The 22222-nt window shown below is 47.0% G+C and overlaps 2 protein-coding genes across 4 annotated transcripts in view; one reads left to right on the forward strand and one right to left on the reverse strand.

Annotated features, from left to right (window-relative positions):
* HACD3 (3-hydroxyacyl-CoA dehydratase 3) overlaps positions 1–13378 on the forward strand; it is a 13859-nt gene extending 481 nt beyond the window's left edge. Inside the window, exons 2-12 of one of the 3 annotated variants that reach the window (XM_025199573.1) lie at positions 810–852; positions 2036–2109; positions 2895–3115; positions 5379–5543; positions 6287–6338; positions 6811–6921; positions 7577–7704; positions 8276–8388; positions 9197–9303; positions 12162–12293; positions 13247–13378. In XM_025199573.1, the coding sequence (XP_025055358.1) occupies positions 2927–3115; positions 5379–5543; positions 6287–6338; positions 6811–6921; positions 7577–7704; positions 8276–8388; positions 9197–9303; positions 12162–12293; positions 13247–13323 (1074 nt within the window). In that variant the 5' untranslated portion in view covers positions 810–852; positions 2036–2109; positions 2895–2926 and the 3' untranslated portion in view covers positions 13324–13378. Of the gene's footprint in view, positions 1–4; positions 98–809; positions 853–2035; positions 2110–2869; positions 3116–5378; positions 5544–6286; positions 6339–6810; positions 6922–7576; positions 7705–8275; positions 8389–9196; positions 9304–12161; positions 12294–13246 lie in introns of those variants that run through there. The other 2 variants (XM_006020086.3, XM_025199572.1) reach the window with 2 other exon arrangements.
* INTS14 (integrator complex subunit 14) overlaps positions 13245–22222 on the reverse strand; it is a 17668-nt gene continuing 8690 nt past the window's right edge. Inside the window, exons 6-11 of the mRNA XM_006020085.3 lie at positions 20924–21016; positions 19392–19536; positions 19041–19174; positions 18823–18941; positions 17407–17472; positions 13245–16412 (exon numbers count right to left, since the gene is read on the reverse strand). Coding sequence (XP_006020147.1) covers positions 16161–16412; positions 17407–17472; positions 18823–18941; positions 19041–19174; positions 19392–19536; positions 20924–21016 — 809 coding nt within the window. The 3' untranslated portion in view covers positions 13245–16160. The remainder of the gene's footprint in view (positions 16413–17406; positions 17473–18822; positions 18942–19040; positions 19175–19391; positions 19537–20923; positions 21017–22222) is intronic.

A 22222-nucleotide genomic window follows, 5' to 3' on the forward strand; every position in this document is an offset into this window, starting at 1 on the left:
CGCCATGCAGAGCCCCATGGCCAGCCTGACGCCGCACGTGCACTGGGCGCAGCGGCACCACGAGCTCTACCTGCGCGTGGAGCTCAGCGACGTGCAGGTAGCGCCCAGCTGCAGGGTCTGCGGGTGTCGCACAGCCCTTCTTCCCACGCCCCGCAGCTGCCTGGGGAGGGGGGAAAGCAACCAACCTCTCCACCCCCCTCTCAGCTTCTGCTCTTGGTTTCCTTGCCCCCCTTCCCGTGGGGTCTTGCTTCTCCCCGCCGGAGAGCTGGCTGGGCCCTCCTGGTCTCCGAAACGCTGGACTTTCGAATCGCACGTGTCATTGGCGCGCGAGCCGTGCAGGAGCGGACAGAGCGGAGGGTGCGGGGCGATTCTTGTGGTCGGCGCGGAGGACCGTCCCGTCTGGAGGGCTGGGAAACTTTCAGGAAGGTTTCAGTGAAAACAAAACTGAAAAGGGGATAGAGAAATGAAAATGGACGGGGGAGTTGGGGGAAGAGATGGCTGGAGAAAGGGCGTGAGCTGGACCGGATCAGGGACTAGTATCTCATGGGTTATCTGGTCCAACCCCGTGCACCAGCATGGGGAAACTATTCCCAAATCCTCCCCGCCCAGTGCTTATCCAGCCTCGTCTTGCAAAGCTCCAGCGAAGGAGTTTCTAACAGTAAGGAAGCGTGGTCGCCTGACCTCTGACCTAAATCTACTTTGCTGGAATTGAAAGCCATCGCGTGGTGCACTCCTGGCCAGCTGCAGCTGGGATTCTTTAGCCCAGGCTTAAAACAAGCACGTACCTAAAATGGTTTCTCTTTCCGCAGAGCCCTGACATCGCCATCACTGACAATGTGCTGCATTTCAAAGGTAGGTGACAGCGGCTGTTTTTCGAGTTTGTAGCGTTTGGGCATCTCTCTGCAGGGCTGGGTGCCGGCATGCCGTCTGTTGGGACAGAGAATAAGTTGTCAGAGGAAGTTATTGCCACGATTTCTCAGCACTTTTTGTGATCCAGATGAGGTAGGCCCCAGTCCCAGACTCCTCCGCTCACGTGGAGCAGGTGAGATGTAGCACAGCCCTGGCAGAGTGGCTGTGGTGGTCCTAGGATGAGCTGCATCCATTGATACAAGCATCCCTCGAGAGAGCACCACGTTTCACCTGTTCAAACCCACTCGCCACATGTAAATGTCGGCAGGATGTCCATGTCTCTCTGCCGGTCACCTCCCTAGCCCAGGAGCTGGAAGTAACCCGGAGCAATCTGTCTGGCACAGAGACCCTGTGCACAACGGCTAGCAGGAACTAATGTTCAATGGAAAAGGGAAATGGAGCCCTTCTGTGTGGACCGAGCAGCTCTCCCGTGCAGCACTAACTTGGCCGTGGGGTGTCAGACTTGCAGTAGGAACATCCCAGGGCTGCCTTTTCTCTCTGAAGTTGATCTCATTTGAAACCTCGAGGTCTGTTTCATGCTGCAGGAATGTAAAGGTCTCTTTTAGCTCTGGAGTGTATGGAGAAGAGAGTCAAGTGTCATCTCAAGTTGCAAACAGCTTTAGGCGAACGGGATCCTTTTGCAGCAACTCCCTAGAACAGAGCAGATTTTTAAGTTGAGCCTGTCCTGTGCAGAGACCAAGTGGATCATGGGGGATTTGCAGTGTGTTACCAGTGGGCTTGCAGGGATTGCACTGCTGCCTCTGGGATAGGACACAGACCCTTTGCTGTGGTGACTCCTGTCAGGTGGAACTTGCACCAAATGGCTTCTTACCTCATGCAGAAAGCCCTTCCCAGGGTGATCCTGGGCCATAAAGCCGCTCTTGATTCCTGTTTGAGACACCCACCGCCTGTTTTGAACTCCTCTTTGTTTCAGCTGTTTAGCATTTCATTTGCATTCGTTCTGGTTTTACATTTCTGTTATGCTGTACTTTGATCCTGCAGCCCGGAGGGGCAGAAGAAGCTCTTTATGTTACTTGGTGATTAACAATGATGTGTTTCACCAACACTGTGTGTGGTGGGGGGTGTCCCATGGTCTTGACACTGATTGTTGCTTCTTTTGTTTTAGCTGAGGGCCGTGGTGCCAAGGGGGACAACATTTATGAATTTCAGCTGGAGTTTCTGGAACCTGTCGAGCCCAAAGTACGTATATTTTCTTTCTTCCTGGTGTCCTTTTCAAAGGAAAAGTCTTGCCATTATGTAGTTTAACAAAATGCAAATGAGAAATTACTTGGTTGTAAACCTCAGGCATGTTGCCTGGGGTGGCTGCTTTGTTTCCTGATGCGATTAACAGGCAAGTCTGCTAACGGTCGTAGTTCTAGATGCTGGACGGGTTTGCCATCCCTTCTCTGAGCCTGATTTCCTCGCGCTTGGTCATGCAAATAATTTCACTGCAGCCAGTTGCTCTCCTAGGTAATAGTGTACAGGACTGGGCTTTAAATTTGCCACAGAAATGAAGAGTAGATAGATTTAAAAGGTAATTTAGGTGGATTAGTAAAATAGCAGCAAATCTAGGGATTTTGCGTGTGAAGCAGCCCTGATTGGGGAAAATGCCATCTGCCTTGCTGCGATGTGCTGCCTCTCTGCTACAGGCAAACCTTGTCTCACTTTCCATCTCAGTGTAATGGCAAAGGGCCTGATTGGGAAAAACAACCTCTTCTATCGTTCCCCTCTTCATCAGTAGGAGCACTGTAGGGCAATCATCCGCTCTCCCAGTAGGTGAGGGGAGGCATAGGAGAACCTGTAACGTCCTGCAGCCCTTGGGAATAGCTGTGGCAAGACTGGGAGCCAGGGATTTGTCACCTGGGAGATCTCTCTTCTGGTTGGGTAAAGAGGAAGGGAAGGAGACCATCCCCTTTGTAAAGCAGAATTCAACAGATCTCACTAGGACTAAACAGCTGAACTGGGTTTGCAAACCATGGATGCAGAAGTGCTGGGAAAGGAACACAAGTTCACTGGCATGCAGTGGGCAGTCTGTGACTCACGCTGCAGTCTACTTGGAGAGGGCCTCTCTGCACAGATTCGCGGAGAAACATGTCTTCAGATCCCCCTCCGAACAACACGCTTCAGCTGTATCTCTGCTCCTTGGGTCTCCTCTTCCGTGAGCTCTGTTCAGCGACACTCCACACATACAGAGTCCCACATCCAGGTACCTGCTCGGGCGATAGCCTTCCTCCTTGGGTCACTGAGAATGCTGCCTCTGCAGTCGTCGCCCTCCTCCCTTTCTGGTCCCCAGCACTAAAGACAAAATGGGAATCCCCCAAACTCCTTCATTAACTGTTAGAGACACTAAAAACCTGCTGGCAGGGAGTGACATGGATTGAGGGGAGGATGAAAGAGAAATCCTGCCACTACAGGGAGACTTCAGTTTGCAAGCAGTAGAAATTGGAGAGTCCGTGCCTAGAGCGCATGTTGTGCTGGCTGCCCAGATAATTCTGTCTTTTCTTTAACAGAAGCTTGTTCCTTTTGAGTGTATCTTGGATACAGATCTAGACAGCTTTAAAAAGTGCCTAAGATGGGTTCCAGCATCTCTGTGATCTCACCACGGCCATAAAGCCCACAGGGAGAGGTGACATTTCAGGCAGATGGGCAGGGCCCAGGATGCTTGTGGTTTTGTGGGTCAGAACTGACCCTTTCCAATCCCTTGAAGTCATTAAGGGCTTGGTGTGGATTGTGGCGCTGGTGTACCATGCTCATGGTGCTTGATGCGTTCTAAACCCATCTTGGTCTCTGGGTGGGCGGGAGGGACAGCACCGTGCAAAGCAAGCGTGGTGGTCGAGTCTTGAGGTGGCAAAGGCTTGGCGGCATGGCAACAAGGGTCGGCATCCCAAGGAAACGGGCAAAGCCCTGGCTTAACCGCAGGGATGGAGCAAGGCTGCCTGATTCCCTAGTTGCTGCACAGACTCGCCACACCTCAGGATTGCAAACCCAGATAACAATGTTGATCCTCCGAGGCAGGCGTTGCTTTCGTCATCATTTTTGGGTGCTTCTGACAACTTTCCAGCCTGTCTCGCTGCACTGCATGACAAGTTGAAGAAGGCAGTGGGTGGTATTGGCTGGGCTGGAGGGAGGAGCACAAGGGCCCACAGGGGGTCATATAGTCTAGCCACCTGCTCAGGGAAGGATCATGCCTGGCTAAGCCCTCCAGGAAAGATGGGACCCTGGGTGAGGATACCCTCTGAGAGGGAGAATGAATGCCCCTGGAGACTGCTCAGCAGTGTGACCACACCATCCAGGGTGATCTGCCGGCAAGCAAACACCCCTTAGCAATCAATGGCTTGGAGCTAACAGTATCATTGCGGCCGGATGACCATCAGCCTCTGCGGGAATTGGTTCTCTAGCAGGGGAACTCGCACGATCTCCTTGCCACAGGCGTATGAGGGCTAGTTCCCTTGTCTTGTTGCAGCCTGTTAAAATGAATGGAGGGTGGGAATGCCTCTCGGCGAGATCATACAGATAGATTATGGGCAGCACAACTGGCCAGGCAGTCTAACTGTCCAGCCCCAGCATAGAATTCTTCACGGGGCTTCCTGCACCTGCCAGAGAATAGGTTTTCCACAAGGAGTTTCTAGCTGACAGATGTTGGTGCCTTTCTGTCACTGGTCCAGCTTCTGTAGCAGGATGAAATCTGGGAGGCGTGCAGGACACAATGTTGGGGGGGGTCACCTTGCAAATAATATGGCCATTGCATGCAGTGCATCAAAGGAGACCCCCAGAGCTCCTGCCTCTACCAAGCAAGGAGAATCCTTCTGGCTCCTTTGCAATTCTGTGGTGTGTATAGTTATTGCTAAACAAGTCTGGAAGCACCTGATGATGCCTCAGCTTGTTGGATCAGAAGTGAATATGAGATTTCAAAGAAATTAAATTCAAAACCACGCCTTGGTCTCAGCCCAGGGCATTCCAAAGCCACCAGCAATGCAGTTTCCAAAGAAAGCTTCCTTTTCCCCCACCTTTTTAATGAAAGAAGCTGATGTTGCAGCTGCTGCTGCATTACTTCCACCTGTTTTTTAACTGGAATTCCCTACTGCATGCTCCTGGGTGCACAGTCCCTTATTATCAAAGAGCTGGTTCCCTTAGCCCCTGAGTCATTTCAGTGTTGTGTGCTGACAAACTTAATGGGAAAAAGCCTGGATAGCTACAAGAAGTCCAGAAAGAACAGGATACCTCATCGCTAGAGGAGGGTGCAGAAAGCCTGGGGGTTAAGCACCTGAAATGCAGATGGGGCTTAGGGGAATTTCAGAATGGAGGTCATGGCTGGGGCAGCTGGGATAACCCTGCACTGCTGGTACGTGTGGCTGATCCAGGATGTCACCTTCCAGAACCACCAACCTGCCCCAGCTCAATCCAGCCTGCTCTCTAAGGGGCCCTAATGACACGTGTTCACGTGGCCGCCCTCGCCCTTTCTGTTGCAGCCAGCGTATAAAGTGACGCAGCGGCAGCTGAACATCACTGTGCGGAAAAAAGAAAGCAACTGGTGGGAGAGACTTACCAAGCAAGAGAAACGCCCACTCTTTCTGGCCCCGGATTTTGATCGCTGGCTGGATGAGTCGGATGCTGAAATGGAGCTCAGAGAAAAGGTAGGTATGGCCTGCACACAGGTTAAACCAGCAGCTGAGGTGTGATGGCCTGAGAGAGAAAAACAGCTGTTCTGTTTTGAAGAGGCTCTGTCTGGCTGCTGAGTTTAAACATTTCCATTTGCTTGGAGTTCAGTGAGCGTGCTGCTAGCAAGATGCAAGCAGAATTGTCGCAAGCAGTTTATGTATAATCTTGCCCAGTTTTTGAAGGGGAAGTCACAAATGAGCTGGTTTGGGTTTAAACCAAGCCTCACTTGTAACTACTTATGCCTCAAAGTCTTAGGCTGGTTGAGAGTCTCACAGGGTTAGGCACTACACAGACTCCCTTGTTACTTCTCAGGATTTAACACCTGTTAGATCTGCCATTAATGACTGGAGGAGAAACAGAGGATGAATGATCCCTTAACATGAAAAAGAAACAGCTTCAAGCAATAATAACAACCCACAGTTGTCCTAGAAAGCAGCTTTTTTAAACAAGGAAAAGCAAAAGCATCTGCTTGTTAGAGATTCTCACTCATAGAGTGAAAGTAACTCTGCTGGTTAAACAAGCATTTGCTCTTGGGGGAACAGTCTTCCCTGATGCAAAAGAATATGCCCCCCCTTGTATGCATGAAACATTAAATGCTTGTAGGAAATGGATATGTAACTGAGTTGTAAATCCCACTAGCTCTGCCACAGGATAGTTAATTAACAGGTCAGTGGCTTATTACACTAACACTTTTTATAACTTTCTCCATCATCTTTAGGAGGAAGAAAGAATCAACAAAATGAGAATAGAATCCAGAGTCCCGAAAGATCGTAAGTGACTGCATCTTTAAGTGCATAAGGCTGATTGGATTTAAAAGACCGTGATAGTTGTCTGTTAATACACACCACAGGCAAAATAGTGCTTTGTAACACACATGCCTCCTTCCAGCACCGTCGGAAGAAGCTTGATATGTCTTTCTGGAAAATTAGTGCCCTAGACTTCATATAAATCACTTCCAATCACAGTGTCACTGCATTGCTGTTTGATAGGGGACTGGCTTTCGATATATCATTCCTGTAAGCAGGTGACAGGAAAGCCAGCACTCCTCTTGTGCTAGTCCTGGTTTTCCTTTGACTCCAGTAAGCAGATCATACTATTAATAAGGAAGAGATCGATACCTACCTCCAGGTTTGAAAGGCTGAATCGGTGACCTCTTGCTATCCCCATCTCATCCTCCACCCACTGCAGGAAATGGGAATGCCACTGCATTTTGCTAACCTGACGTTTAATACTTGATTGCAGCTTTCAGACACCTGAAGAGAGGATACTTGTTCATGTATAATCTTGTCCAGTTTCTGGGCTTCTCCTGGATTTTTGTGAACATGACAGTTCGACTGTTTATCTTGGGAAAAGGCAAGTAGTAGGCACTCTATAGCTGTGCTATTTCTTTGACCCTTACAAAAACTTCCAAATAATGAAATCTTAACAAAGCCGCATTCAGGAAACTGTCAGCACCTCACTGAAACACACAACAGGACACTTCCCAAAGTTGCCATAGCGTTGAGGAGAGGAATTACTGTGGATTTGTAAATGGCAACTGCAGACCCATGATTTAGGGGCAATGTTTGCTTTGTTCTCTAAATACTAAGCTCTCTATCGAAAAATTGTACTGTGGGGAAAATGCCCCTTTTGAGATGTCGCCTTCGCTGACATTTGGTATTAGTGAAAGCAGAACAGCCAAGACACTGCTGTTCTTAAGTGTACAGCTATGTACTGTGTTGATGTACAGTGCTACCATTTCTTTTGTGTACCTTAAGTACTGAAATAATTCAGCGTATTGCATTTCTCCTAGCATAAGACCCTTTACTTGAGCAGGGTAAGGCACTAAGTGTGTCTCTGATAGCCTGCCCAAAAGCCATCTATACAAGGTGGGCAAGCCAACTTTTCAAATCCAAACCTGATTCTGAAATGTATGCGCAAATTGATTGCAGTCAAGGGATGTATTGTTGAGTAGGTTTTGCCATGGCAGGCATTCAAATGCCTTTAAATGCTCTCTTGTTACTTACAGATTCCTTCTATGATACCTTCCACACCATTTCTGACATGATGTATTTCTGCCAGACACTTGCACTTATGGAGAGTGTGAATTCGTTAATAGGACTTGTCAGATCACCACTGATACCTTCTCTAATACAGGTAATGTGGTAAGATGCCTCTTTTTCCCCCATGCCATTTTGGTCACTGTAGTTCTATATTTTATATAGTAGTATTTAGGCCTTACTGCTAAAATAAGTTAATGCAACAGCATTGGTGTTACTCTTGGGATCCACTTGACCTAATTAGGAGGAAACCATGCTCCCCAGCCTGGGCAGTAAGCCCTCTTCTTGGTTTGCCTACCTAGGCCGGACCCCTGGGACAAAAAGACAGAGAGAAGCTGGTGGAGAAAGGTTTCTGTGCCAGGGTCAGTTGCTGCCATACATAAGGTATGGCCAGGCTTCTGAAACATGGCTTCTTTCCCTGCTTCTGGCTAGGATCCAAACACAACCAGTGCAGAAAAGCTACAGGGTTAGGAAACAGCTTAGCTGCAATGGTAGATCCTGGCCTTACAATATCACCCAGGCCTACCCCTGCCCTTAGTATCATGTGCTAAAGGCACACACGGTGCTACGGCTGAGAGCTTTTAAGGGGAAGAAGGGCTAGCTTGCCCCCTGACTGCTGTGTTTGTATCTCTTGTTATACTTACAGGCATGCATGTTTCCTCTAACAGGTATTTGGAAGGAATTTTATTTTGTTCATCATCCTTGGCAGCATGGAAGAAATGCAAAGCAGAGCAGTGGTGTTCTTCATATTCTATGCCTGGAGTATGATAGAAATATTCAGGTTTGTTGGATTTTTGCCATAGCACTTGTGCATGAATCTCATTTTTAAAGGAGCCTTTACTTTAAAACGGTTTTGAGTTTTGCTTGTGAAAGATGCTCTCTGGCATCAGTATCAGCATTACGGCTCTGGAGAGCCATGTTTGTTTGGACATAGGCTAGTTGCAGCATAATGCTCTGGTTAGTGCCCTGCGTCTGCCAGAGTCTGAATTGGTTCTAGTGATAGGGATAGGATAGAGCTGCATGCCTGCACTCCTCCATGGACAATCATAGGACTCATTTGCCATGCAAAATTATGCTCTTCGGGTATAGAAGGGGGTGGGGGCAAAATATGGCCCACAGAGCCATTTTGCCCAGCATGCAGTGGGTCTCTTGGCACCATTGGGCAGCACTGGGGCACCCCCATCCTGTGCTAGCTTGCAGCTTGCCCCAGGACATCTGCAGCAGCCACTGCCAGATTTTATGGGTTTTGGAATTTTTGTTCTGCCCAATCTCTGCTCTGGTTTTTAGTGCGTCTGTTTTTAACTGAGACGGTTGTCGAACAAGCCAGGCAGTTCATTCTCTCTGGGCTGTCTGACAAACAGCTGTGCTTTGGCAGCCTGCTAGAGGAAGAGCACAGCTAAGACAGCCACAGGGAACATCCTCTTTGTGAACACTAAGGCAGGAACTGAACACACAGTCGCATCTTAGATAGTCAGCAGGGTCGCCAGATGACACCTCGTGGCCACTGTGCACAATGCTGGAACAGCATGTTAAGTAAGGAGCTAACCTCATAAGTAACATCTGTTTTTCTCAAACTGCCTTTGCTCCAGGTATCCCTTCTACATGCTCTCCTCCATTGACATGGAATGGAAGGTCCTCACCTGGATCCGATACACCATCTGGATCCCTCTCTATCCTTTCGGAGCCTTGGGAGAAGGTATGTTTGGGAAAGACCACCTCGCCATCGCGCTGCTATGTCTTTTGCGAGACTTCCTTTCTTTTCCAGGACCAGTTTGAGATCCATTATGCTAGACAGACAGTAGCGACCTAATTCTTTTGCGAGACTTCCTTTTATATGGAGGTGAACAACAGAGTGTCTGCATCAGAGAACCCGCGTCATAGAGAAAAGATTTGATCGGGACCAAATTGGCTTCAGATTTTTCTTGACAAAACAAAGTTTTGTTCAGCCCCAAACAAAGCTTTCCCCCTTTTTAGGCACTAGTAAGAATCACAAGGGAAATGAGGGGCTTGACTTGCACAATATGGTAGCAGGGGTGGTCTTAAAGTCTTCCTGCCAAGGATGTGGGGAGCCTCCAGCTCTTGTGGAGGGCATCTGAGTCCAGGTGTCAAAGACTGAGAGCACTCGCCCAGGAGGAGCCCACAGCCTGGTGGTGAGACATTGGATTCACATCCCCTCTGGCTAAAGAAAAGCATTGCACTGGTAGGATGGTGGCGGGCTGCCTGGCTCATGGCAGGGGCAACACCAGCCTCTTCCCAGTGCAGGGGCTGGGCCAGGCCTGCACTCAGAGTGGGAAGGAGTGGGGTGGGCTCAGCTGCGCGGGGTGGATGGCAGTGCTGGGTGGAGTGGCTATATTGGGGGGGATGAGGTGAATTTTGGGGTGACTATTGCCCCCCCCCCCACACACACACACAAATCCCCCTCTAGCACCGTCCCTGCTCAGCGCACTCCACTCTGGTGCCTTTCCCTCAGGAGCCCCACACTGTGGGGCAGGCAGGGGATGAGCGAAGGCACAGGGCTCCTGAGGGTAAGGCAGCAGAGTGGAGTGCCCCAAGCAGGGGCAGCACTAAGCAGGGTTTGGGGGGGCTATAGCCACCCCAAAATTCACTGTAGGCCCCCCATGGCCACGCCTCCCAGCGCTGCCACCTGCCCCACTCCCACCCACTCTGAACCCAGCCCTGGCCTAGCCCCCCCACCAGGAAGAGGCTGGCGCTGGCCCTGGACACGAGCCCTTAGCAGGCAGCCCACCTCTTCCCCATGCATAAATCTAGGGGGCACATGCCCACCATGCCTCCCTCAGAGGTGCACGCAGTGGCAGGGAGCTTGCCCCCCTTTTCAACTTCCCCCTGCGCCCTCTGAGCAAGCCACCCATGGCTCCATCCTGCTTATGGCCCCAGGGTCCCATACATCATCCTGGCTGGGCAGCGCCTACCCTGTCCCACTCCCTCCCTCACTGTGGGGTACTCTCTATACTGCCCAGCTACATTCCTGTAAGTTGGTTATTGGATCAGTATTGGCCAATGTGGCCAGCCCCAATATCGGCTATCAGTATCAACCATGAAATCAGTGCACCCCTTGTTAGCAACCTAGCTGGTAGTCTGGGAGAGGGCTGAGATGGCATTGGTGGGAGAAGCAACCTTACCTTTAATCTGTGGAAGTTAGGAGGACACTAGTGCTGCTGACAACTGCTGTGCTTGCCCTGTGGATAGACAGAGAACATCAGTTTCCAGCAGTCAGGTTGGCAGTTCTTATCCCCCCTCTAACCTGGCCCACCACATTTCAGAGGAATTTTTTAAAGACATCTTTACATAGCCAGCATTGCACTCCTCCCTGCTCTGACCTGGGTTTTGGGGTTACACTCATGTGAGCTGTACCTTCTGCTGGCCAATCCAGGTGAAGACATCACTAGCAGCTTTGGGGAGGAAATTGCATATTTGGCTTTGGCTGGAGAAGTAGAACAGCTCCATGTAGTTGGCCAGGAGCCAGAGAGAGTTTGTGCTAGTTGTTTTCCTCCCCACAGCGGAGGTTCCCCAAAGAGGAAAACTACTATGGCCCCTTCATAAGTGGGAAGAACAGGGGAATAAAATGGAGGTATGTGAGGCTTTGGCTGTGAACTGTCACATGGCCTGGTGTAAAGGAGAATGCCGTTTTCTGCCTCCTATGGCTGGTTCATGGCATTTCACTCTTCCATTCTTCTGGGTTGATTTTCATCGGGAAGTGCCATGGGGAAGCACTTCTACAGATGCCTTTCATTGCTCATGTGGGAAGCCACAGCCAGCATCCTCTTCCCTCTCCAGCAGAGGATGAGCTAGTGTCCAAGTGCCAGGGTCACAAGCAAGGATGCAGGAACCAGGAACAATCTTGGCTCCAAGAACATGGTCCCATGGTCCAGGGAATGCCAGTCTTCTGGGGGAAACTCCATCCACGCAGCAGTGGTCGTGGCAGAACTGCAGCCCCTGACCCCTCCACTCCGAAGGGGGTCAAAGCCATGGAGCTGGAAGTGCTTTCTCCAAGCTGCAGCTACTTCTCCTGTAGAGCTCTACGGGCACAGCGTTTCTGAGAGGAGCCCAGCCAGATGACGCTTGGAGAAGCAGGACCCGTGGGCTCTACTCTTTTCCAGGACCAGTTTGAGATCCATTATGCTAGAGAAACAGTAGCAATCTAATTCTTTGTTCACCTCCATATGAAAGGAAGTCTCACAAATGTGTTTACAATAACTTTTCTGCATGAAACAGCTTGGAGTTCTTCTCCAAAAATGTGCACCGCTGGTTTGCAGTCATAAGAGAAACCAGCTGCTGTAGCCATAAGAGAAACAGGCTGAGTAGTCCCTTTGCTGCAGGGAATGAGTTCACAGCACTGCTCATCGATCCCAAGGACTAAAGTCTGGCAAAGACCAGGACTTTGGGGCAACTTCATTTAAAATAACAACTTTAAGCTGATTTATGCTGAAGTTACTATTTACCAAATAAGGAAGACATTTGAGAAAGTTCCTGTTTGACTAGCTGTATAGTTTACCTTGTACTTGACCTCTCACCTGCTTCACTTTCTGCTTTCAGCTGTCTCTGTGATACAGGCCATCCCCATCTTCAGTGAAACAGGAAAATTCAGTTTGAGATTGCCAAATCCACTGAACGTCACAATCAACTTTTCATTCTTTCTTCAAATCTACCTTATATTATTATTTTTAGGTAGGCCATTCTGGGTTTTTTTGTTGTTTTCCCAGCTGTTGAAAAATCCAAAATCGGTGGTCAGGGAGGGGCAGGGGGTCGGGATGGGGGGAGGAAGATGACAGCTTCATTTAAAAAAAATTAAATTATTAGCATATGTTTGGGAATTAATCATAACACCAGTTTGTATAAGCTTAAATTCTTCTTGTCCGTGTGTTATGTCTAAATATGTTAACTGAACAAATTCAGAGGTAAAACAAGTGAATAATAATGGTTGCTTAAAAAGAAGACCTAGAACATAGATTACTTTGAGGTACATACAGATAGAGATGCTAAAAACTTTAGTTATTTCAACATGATAGAGATGTTTAACTAGACTGTCATTGCACCAATGCAATATGAAGGCATAGTCCTCTGGAAAGCAATATAGGAGATTTCTTAACAGCAGCCTATTATATAAAAGTGATGTTTACCTGTGATCAACTACACCTGTTTGTTCTCTATTAGTGGATCTTTGATAAAAGTGTGGTGTCTTGGCTGAAGCTACTGATGTCAGAGGAATGCATGTTTTCAACTCAGGATTTACAAACAAAAACTTAGCACCCTAACTAGATGTCCATTCTGTCAGACAAAATAAATCACAGTGACACTTTCCCCCGTCTCACTGGGGATCCAGTCTGATACAGCCTCTGCAAGTTTTACAACACTTCTTTCCTTGCAAGTTCTCTAGAATTATTTTACCTTTTTCTGCTACCTTTCAAAAGTGACAACCTGAGCAGCCTTGCAGTACCAAAGCAGTGTTTTACTTTAGCTCTCATAATTAGACACCTAAGGAAAAAATCATTTAACTATTATTTGCAAGTGCTAGTTTGAGAAATGTGCCAGTTCCTGAATTTTTGCAAAAAAAATTGTCTGGCATAAATTATCTGCAGGGATCTTTGGCATCAAGTAAACATTTTCTCTCTCTCTTTCAGGACTGTTTATAAACTTCCGTTACCTTTACAAGCAAAGGAGGCAGAAACTTGGACCAAAAAAGAAAAAGATGAAGTAAAGTCAGCAAAGCTGTGATTTTGATTCTTACCTAATTTATCTTAAAGATGAGATGAGCCTGTGATTCTTACAGTTTTACCCATTATGCTATAAATAATTTTGTACAGTTCAACGATCACGTTAGATTTCTTAGCATCTTCGGAAAACATTCCTCTATACTGTATTTAGTTACTCTTCAGTCATATATGCATGGTATTTAATGTTGAACAATGACCTAATACTTAAATTTATATCCCGTTGACCACCACGTTACCAAGAAATCCTGTTATCTGCATATAATATGCTTACAAGAAAAGAAATGGAGCAGCACTGAATAGAAAAAGACTAGTTATTTTGAATTGGGTATTTGCTCTTTCAATATTGCATGCAGATAAGGCTTCTGATGTTGGGATATATCAGACCATTCACTCCCAAAAAGGTTTGGGGGATTTATTAATGATCAGTGGGAACTCTGCTTTTTTTTTAGCAGCTTTCTCCTGATTATAAATAACCTGGAGGTACAACTGGTTGGCTTGGACATGACTAACTTGTTCTTGGCTTGCGTGCAAGTTTCTCTACCAGTGCAGCGGGAGTACCTTGTGTTCCTGAACAGCACCTGTCTGGCTGCCTATGTCCTATCCAGTCATTAGTAGTGGAAGCAGCCTAGTCCTTCTGATGTCCCTCGGTGGCTTACCAGGTAAAACACTAAGGCAGCAGCTGCTTTGTGCTGTTGTGTGGCTTTTAACTCTCTCCCCCGCCCCGGACTGAGAATTTAGATGCTCAAATGTTGGAAAACCAGGAAGTTCCCTTTGTTCTCAGTATCCTGAAAAAGACATGAGCACTGCATTAGGAGGCACACAGGTAACACTGAGGTATTAGCGCAGCAGAGGCAGCTAGTCCTTGCTTTGGTCGGGAACTGCGAGGGGGATGTGATGGATCAAATCGTGCTGACTTGGAAACAAGCATCGGTTTTCCTGTTCCCTGAATACAGGAGTGCAGCTAAGGAGCTTGCCAAGTGTACTTGCTTACCCACTCTCAGTATGGAGTGCTGGGGGTCTCTGTTGATCCAGGAAGCTGCAGGCTGTTTTGGTGCCACAGACCAGATAGGGGAGAGTCAAGCAATGCTTTCAGACACTTCACTGTTTGCATTAGAGAGATTTTTTTAATACCGTCATAGAGAAATTGCCCCCACCCTGGCATCAGCTATTTTCAGTGGTGGACCCTCTCCCTGCACCTCCACCTTGACCTCCTAGACTTCAGCCCTGTCTTGCTTCTGTGGTTAAATTTAAAAGCCTGTAGCAGCTTGCAGTATTAATGCAGGCTAACAGCCATAATCCAGAAGCGTCCCCAATGTTCTCTACACCCCACTGTTTGCATGGCTGTTGGCTGTGTGTTAAAAGTGTGGTAGGAAAAAGGTATCTGTCCTCCTTATTTCCAGCTCCCAACTGATCAAACTGTTGGCTGTTTTTTTCACTGTTAAACAGTCCCAGTGCTACTTCCTGTCAGGCTAGGGTAAGGACACACAGATTCATCGGAGGGCATTTTGCAACGAACAGTTTTATCAACGAAAGACATTAGGTCTTGAAGAACTTCTGCTGCTTTTGAAATGTCTGGTGAATGAACCTTTGGCTCATGATGGCAAAGCCAGGGCACAGACAGCTTCCTCAGGAGAGGCAGGGCATAATTTATAAACTTACTGCTTCACTACTGCACACACATTTGCATACATAAACCTGCTTGATAACAGTTGAGGGATCATATAGGTTAGTGTTAGCACTGAAATCTTGTTAGCACGGCAGGGATGTTGCCTTCCATTATTTTGTTCGAGCTCCTCAACAGGGCATTTATTCTTTATTATAGAATGCATATTCATAACAACATGACATTTCTCAGTTAAGTTGTAATATCTGGTGTAAGTTGTTACAGACCATAATCTCCTGAGTTTGCTAGTTCTAAAAGCAACAGAATATGTGTTTCTATCAATAAAGATTTACAAGCAAAGTCCTCTTTTGTGTTGTTCTTTGTACAAATGACTGGAAACAATTTGTTACCTGACCTTCATGGTGAACAGCATGGACATACTTTCCCTGGGTCAATATTAAGCCTGTGTAATGCTAAGCATGAATACGCCAGAGATCTTATGAAGCTGGAACCAAAAGCAGTTTCCATAAAACATTAACCTTTATTAATGTCATATCTTACAATTTATTTTTAAAAAGCCCACTTTTTCACTGCAGAATGTAAACTATTCTTCATGGGTGTCAGCACCACTGGACAGGTGATGCTAAAACGTTAGCAACTGCACTTTGAACATCAGGCCATAAATTGTCAGGCAATTGCTCGTGGAAAGGGTGAGCTGTGCATCCAACCTGGAGCCATGCACGTGTGTGCAGTTGCATACCTGGCACTTGGAAAGGCAGGCCCCAAATGATAACCCCAGCTGTTGGGGGAGAGACTTCACCAATGCTTGTTGCCACTAATCTAAGCGCTGAGAAGTTAGCTCCCAATCACCAGTGGGTATGGACATAGTGCTGGCACCATCCACTGCCTGAGAGCATTGTCTTTGTTTCTTCACACATCCTTTAACAACATACCAAGTTCCCTCTGCTCACGCTTAAATGCAGTATTTGAGGCCTTCACAAGACATTTAAAAATACACTTTCCAGGTCAACCTCTAAATCCACCAAAAACGAAATCAGTCCCACATTTAGAAATAAAGAGATTGTATTTAGAGACTCTCCAATTCGTATGAAAGTTCTTTGAACAATATTTGAACAGGTCCCAGAAGCAAGTAAGACAGGAAACTTTGGACCACTTGAGACTTGGAAATCCTTCCCAAAAAGTTCTAAAAACCAGCTCTCACATTCTCTCGGCACTGCTCCCTGAGAAGTCAGTCTGCAGTGGGGTGATGTTGTGGTCATAGGCAGTATATTCCGAGGTCCCAGTACTTGCCACTTTGAGTTGCTGGGCAGCATGTGTAAGCTGGAATGCCGCATCAGGATGAGCTGTATCGGGGAGAAGGGTGCACTCCCTTTCCAGCATATCGGCCACGCCTTTCAGAAGATCCAAAAAGCCAAAAGCCAAGGCTGCCTTGCGCAAACGGTTCAGTTCCTGGGAGGAAGAAAAATCCCATTGAAAGCCATCCCTATTCTTCTAACAAATTCTGCTTCTTGCAAACTTGCTTCAAACAGTAAAACAGGTGGACTCTGGTTTGGGAAGCTTCCCAACCGGAAACAAAATGAAGTAAGGGCGACCTCCAGTGCTACTAAAAGCGCTGAGTTTCCCCATCACCTGCTTTTGTCTGCTTCCATGGTCACATTGCCCTTCTCCCAAGCTAGCAGTCCTGAAGCTAAGTGCTCTGTCATTTGCTCCATCCTAGCATCTCAATCATCAGGGCCAGCAGATTTATAATACCGATTTTCTTAGGTTGTAAATTTATGACAGGGACTGTGGCTCTGCATGTTTTTCTACAGGGCACACCAGCACCCCAGCTGGAGGCAAACATCATAAATTGCTTTTGCTTTATTGTGGGAGGAGTGACAATCGACCCTGGTCATAATCTGATTTTAAGAGTGCTGCACTGGAGCCATCTGTCCTTGGAGTATTAGTTTTCACTCTGCTTTGCTAACAGCAGCCTTCAACATGTTGCAGGCAGCAGCTCCTCAGACGAGCAATTGTGGGGGTTACTGCCCACTCATGCTCTCACTTCCTTCCGTGACCCCTCTGGACCAGTCCTATGCCCAGTGTACCGGTCTGTGAAAGCAGGATGAGACCGTCTCCCTGCTCCATTTAGGAGCTCACTTGGCAGGAGTGACTAGTGCATACCATTCCTCCTCTCTCTCTGAGAGAACATCTACCACCCCCAAAATGTATAGGAACTCTGTCCACGTGAGCAGCAGATAGAAGAGAGATTCAGCATCTCAGCTTTACTAATCAGTGAACTGAATCAAATGCCCACCTCCCTCCCCGCAGCTGCTGAGAATTAGTGCCGACCACATGTCAACACCCCCTACATGGCACTCAGGCTCTCTATTGATGGGCCATCGCCAGTGGGCTTCCAGTTTGTACAGAGTGTAGTTATAATCAATCCTACAATGTTACTTACTTTATAAAATGTTTGAGTTTTTTCAGGAAGTTTTCTTGCATTTCTCAAGATTTTCTGCACATCCGTCTAGAGAAAGGAAAAGAAAAGATCATGTCATTTTTCAGAGAGACTGCAGGAAAGAATCCCCAACAATGGCTTAGGAAACAATCCTTCAATCTTTCCTGGAGCATCTGTGATTACCGGCTTTTGATGCTACTCACACAGGGTAACGCCCACGCGGCAATTACACTAAACCAGTGGTGCTCAATCTTTTTGCCTGGTGGGCCAGACTGGCAGTGCCGAGTCTGTCCACAGACCAGATACAGCTGGCATGCCCTATCCGGCACCTGGGCAGGCACCATCTGGCCATGTAGAGGGGGATGGAGGCAGGCCAGTTCCTGGCACAGAAAAGGAGCTTGACTCAGCCCCATGGAAAGGGAAGGGAATGTGGTCTGGCCCTGCAGAGGTGGGGGATTGTGAAGGGGATGGGGCCAGGCCCCAACCTGGCCCCTCAGGGAGGGAAGGGGGCATGGCCAGGCCCTGACCCAGCCCTGTGGGGAGGGGAGGGGTTGGCCCAGCCCTGCAAGGGAAGGGGGTGCAGCCTGACCTGGCCGCAACTGGGCACACACTGGTTGGTGTTTCAGAATTTGGCAGGGGAGAGTGTTTCCATATAAATGGCCACTACACCCCCACTGCCAAGTTTCCTAACCCATAGGTATAGGCGCACTGATATATCCGTTGCCTATTGGACCAGCACCAATAGAAGGAAAACTACATTATTACTAAATACTGGTTATTGGACTGGCATCAGTCAATATGGTTGGTTAATAATCAGCTATCAGTATTGGCCAAGAAAATCTTTATTGGTGCACCCCTAACATGGGGAGCCCTGCAGGCCAGATGTGATGGGTCCACAAGCCGCATTTGGCCTGGGGGCTGGAGGTTGAGCACCCCTGCTCTAAACCAACTGAACTAAGCATGATGCCAAGTGGCCAGGGATGGCTTTCAGTGAACCATCTCCATTTGCTTGTGTGTTTGAACCATGTCATTTTAAAGAGAAAGCTTTTAGAGAAACCACAGTAAAGTAACTGTACAAGATGGAAGCAACAGACACCATTCTGCTGCTAGCAGGGAGGGTATCAACAAAGTCCAGCCAGTAAAAGAAGACGGTAACTTGTTACATGTCAGCTGCCCCACAATAACTGCCAGTCTGCCCTAATTAAAGAGCCAAATTGAATCAGTTCAGCCCTATTTCCAAGGGCTATGTTGCCCTAGTTCAGTACTCACTTCCTGTGGGATAGACATGGGGACATAGACAGTTCCCCAGAGCAGCTGACGCACAGTCGAACCCCACTTATCTGACCCCTGTGCTGGATACTTCCAAAGGATCACTGGTAAGCTACATCAAAGCACCAAGGCCAAACTCAGAGCAGTTACCTGCAGGCCGCTTGGTTTGATCCACACAGTGACATTCTGTGCATAACTACGCTTATTCTTGGGCTGCAAGGGGAAAGGGCTCTTATTGTCATCTTCCCCATAAGGGTTTTCTTTTGCATCTGAAAGAAGAGAAGACTTTTAAGAACAAGACTTGGCTGGGACATTAACCCAACAAACATCACATGCACAAGAGACTTTAAAACTGGCTTAGTTACTACCTGAAATAGGCCCAAGCTGTGCCATTTTCCCTAGCCAAGGGAGGGGTTCAGGCCCAGGTTCAAAGAGAGACATCATGAGGTTTGATTTCTTCTTGCTATCAGCCTGGGAGTACAGCATCCCATACCACTCTGGCCTAGAGAAAAGAGTAGACAGTACAGGTTGAAAACTTTATGTTTCTTTCACTTAAATTCACTTCCTACTGTCACTTGAAAGCTTCTGCAAACTACAAAATCCCGAATCACGTTAAAAAAAATCCAACTTTTGTATCCAGTACTGTGAGATTTGCATAAATGACTGCTCCAAAACCCCAAGGGCAGAGAAAGACTGCAAGAAGAACTCCACATCCATACCCTAACTGGACAATGGCCACCATGCCTTCCACCTTCAAGCTCCCATGCAGCAGTACACAGAAGTTGGGTATTTTGCCAGCAATCTGATTAGCTGAATTCTCATCTTCTGTGTCATCAGTTATCCCTGGACCCAACTCATCCCCTTCTGTGAAAAAAAATAAGAGAGAAAAAGCAAGAGCATAAATTAAAACTCACAAGCACTGGTTCTACTATGCAGGGCATCTAGCACCCGTCGCTAGGAAAGTCCCCTAGAACAGCTGCCTGTCATCAATGGAGAGCAAACCACCCTATAAGAGCAACATTCGCCCCCCACACACATTCAAAAAAGCAACACTGGCCCCATACACACATTCTCCTTTCTATAGGAAAGCTCCAGTTCTTACACAATCTCAGCTTCCCCTCTGATATGCTGAACCCCATGGGCTAGGACTGCACCACAAGACCGTCTGGAACAGCGGCCAAGTGAAATGCCTGGGCAAAGCAGACTGTGTAACTAAGATGGCACAGGATGATGAATTTTTCTCCTGTATCTTCCTCACAAAACTGTTTCTGAAGAGCTGCCCCAGACCCAAGGGTAACTTATCTTTGGAGAAAAAACACTAAAATACCAATATTCTTGCAGCCAGTACACACAACGTCTTCTGATCAGAGATCCCTGAACCATCCTCTCTCACGATATTTCCCATTTCTAGATCAATAGGAGCAATTTGCTGCATGTTAGCAGCTGGAATACAGCTGTGCTTCAGCAAGCAACAGTTGGTTCTTACAAGGGAGACACGTTTGGCAGAACAAGAGTGCTGATATGTAGAGACCAACCCAGTAATTGCAAAGTTTTCCTTTCAATATTTTTTTCCAAGAAAAACCTCACAAAATTTCTTCTTTGCACTGCTCAAGGAAGCATTATCCAGAAACCACAGTGAAAGGATAGTAGAGGTCCATTTGAATGCAACCCATTGCATACAACGAGGAAAGGAGATAACATCTTGAGATTTGCCTAAACACCCTTACAACTCACACCTGCCAGCTGGTTACACATGCTGTACAAATAACACTAGCGAGCAGTGGGTGACTTTTCTGAGTAACATAAATAATCACAGTGCTAATTCAAAGCCATTTTGAAGGCCAGATTTAAAAACATCCCAAGCCCCAAATCAGTACAAGCAGATAAATGCCCGCATTAAGCATTCATCTTGTGTCACCTGCTTCCTGACCAGGGTTACTTTTAGCTCTAAATTCAGAAAGTTGTATTTATGGTGTTACAAAAGGGTCACTGTCCCTTGTAGCACCTTTGCCTTTTCATATACAGATGCACTTTTAAGAGGATTTTTTTAAAGAAAGAAGGTAGAGGTAGGGTTTAAGATTTTAATTTTAATGTGGCCATCAAAAACATCCTTTTTTAAGGACACAGCACTTGCCCTTTATGAGATCTGCAGGATGCTGGGCTTTCCTGTATTCCCACCATGCCAACAGAAGATAAAAACAGTGAATTCCAAACAGCACAACAACGACCATTAGAAACAAAATCTGCTCACCTTTGTTGAGTGCTATGGGCAGCACCAGGTGTCTAGATAAGACAGGAGGGCTAGAAATATCAGCTATGTCTATAAAACCAACTATTTCTAGATCTGTAAAGAAACAATAGATTTAGGTCAGATTTGGAAACAGTCAATACATTTTTTACAATCAGTTTAACATCACTAGTTCTTGGATGTCTGGAAGCTTTTTGTGTCTACAGCACCTATCACACTGGGACCTGAACATGAGCAGGAACTGTCTGTGTTACAAACACAGCAATAATGGAACTTCAAAGTGGGCCATTAAAAACCAACTATCGCAGGTAGCCCTTCTGCAAGAGGCACCAGGCTATCCAGGAAAGCTGTTGTTATAACTATCAGCTTTTTCAAGGCGTTTGTTATAAATCGTAAAGGACAGGAATGGTCACTCATCTCTGAAATCGCAGATGTGGATTGTCTGAGATTTTAATGAGGCTAACGCTGAGTGCCTGAGCCACTCCCTTCCCAGCACTCACACAGCACACAGGGAACAGAAGTCTCTCTTCATCCCCTTGCCAGAGTTAGCCCCACTGAAGAGAATCGCTAGCAAATATAAAGTCAGCATAGCCCTCTTCTGCTGCTCCAGCTTCTGTATCCAAGATGCACAGAATAATGAAGCAGGGGAGCCAGAGCATGGTGAATCCCTTGGGCACCATACTTATCCAGCACAAGTCAGAGGAGTTCCTGGGTTCATCTAATAAACGCTGAGATCTAATAAACGCTGTAATCTTTATATTAAATGTCTCAGCTCTGTGGCAACGAATCTGGCCCAAAGGCTATAAAAATTGATGTTTTCCATAGCTAATACACCACTTAATTAAACCTACAAATGGTCAATTGAACTGCAATTAAGGTGCAGTTCAATGGACATAGAGCAACACCTCATTTATACCAAATTTCCTGTCTGAAGTGACAGGAAGCTCACCCGCTTAGCTGAAATACAACGAGAAGTCTTCTTATCCAGACTAACACCATGCCCCCATTTTGTTCAGCTGTGCTAGCTTTCAGTACTCATATCAATTTCTATTTAAAAGTAATACCAGTCTGAATTCAATGTAGATCCCACAAAAACATGTAATTACACTGTGCTCCCCACCCAAATATTTGTCCTTTGTATCTGTAAAAATCAATGAAGCCTAGATGCCCCAGCTGCAGTGAACCTACTGCACTTGTAGTGCAATTTAATGTAATTGTTTGATCACTGTATTTTTTGCAAGAAGTACCCACTTTTGGCTGAACAAGGCAATTGAGCCAAATCTCATTTACAAAACTGCACAG

The sequence above is a fragment of the Alligator sinensis genome, unplaced genomic scaffold (genome assembly GCF_000455745.1).
Source record: "Alligator sinensis unplaced genomic scaffold, ASM45574v1 scaffold210_2, whole genome shotgun sequence".
Lineage (NCBI taxonomy): Eukaryota > Metazoa > Chordata > Crocodylia > Alligatoridae > Alligator > Alligator sinensis.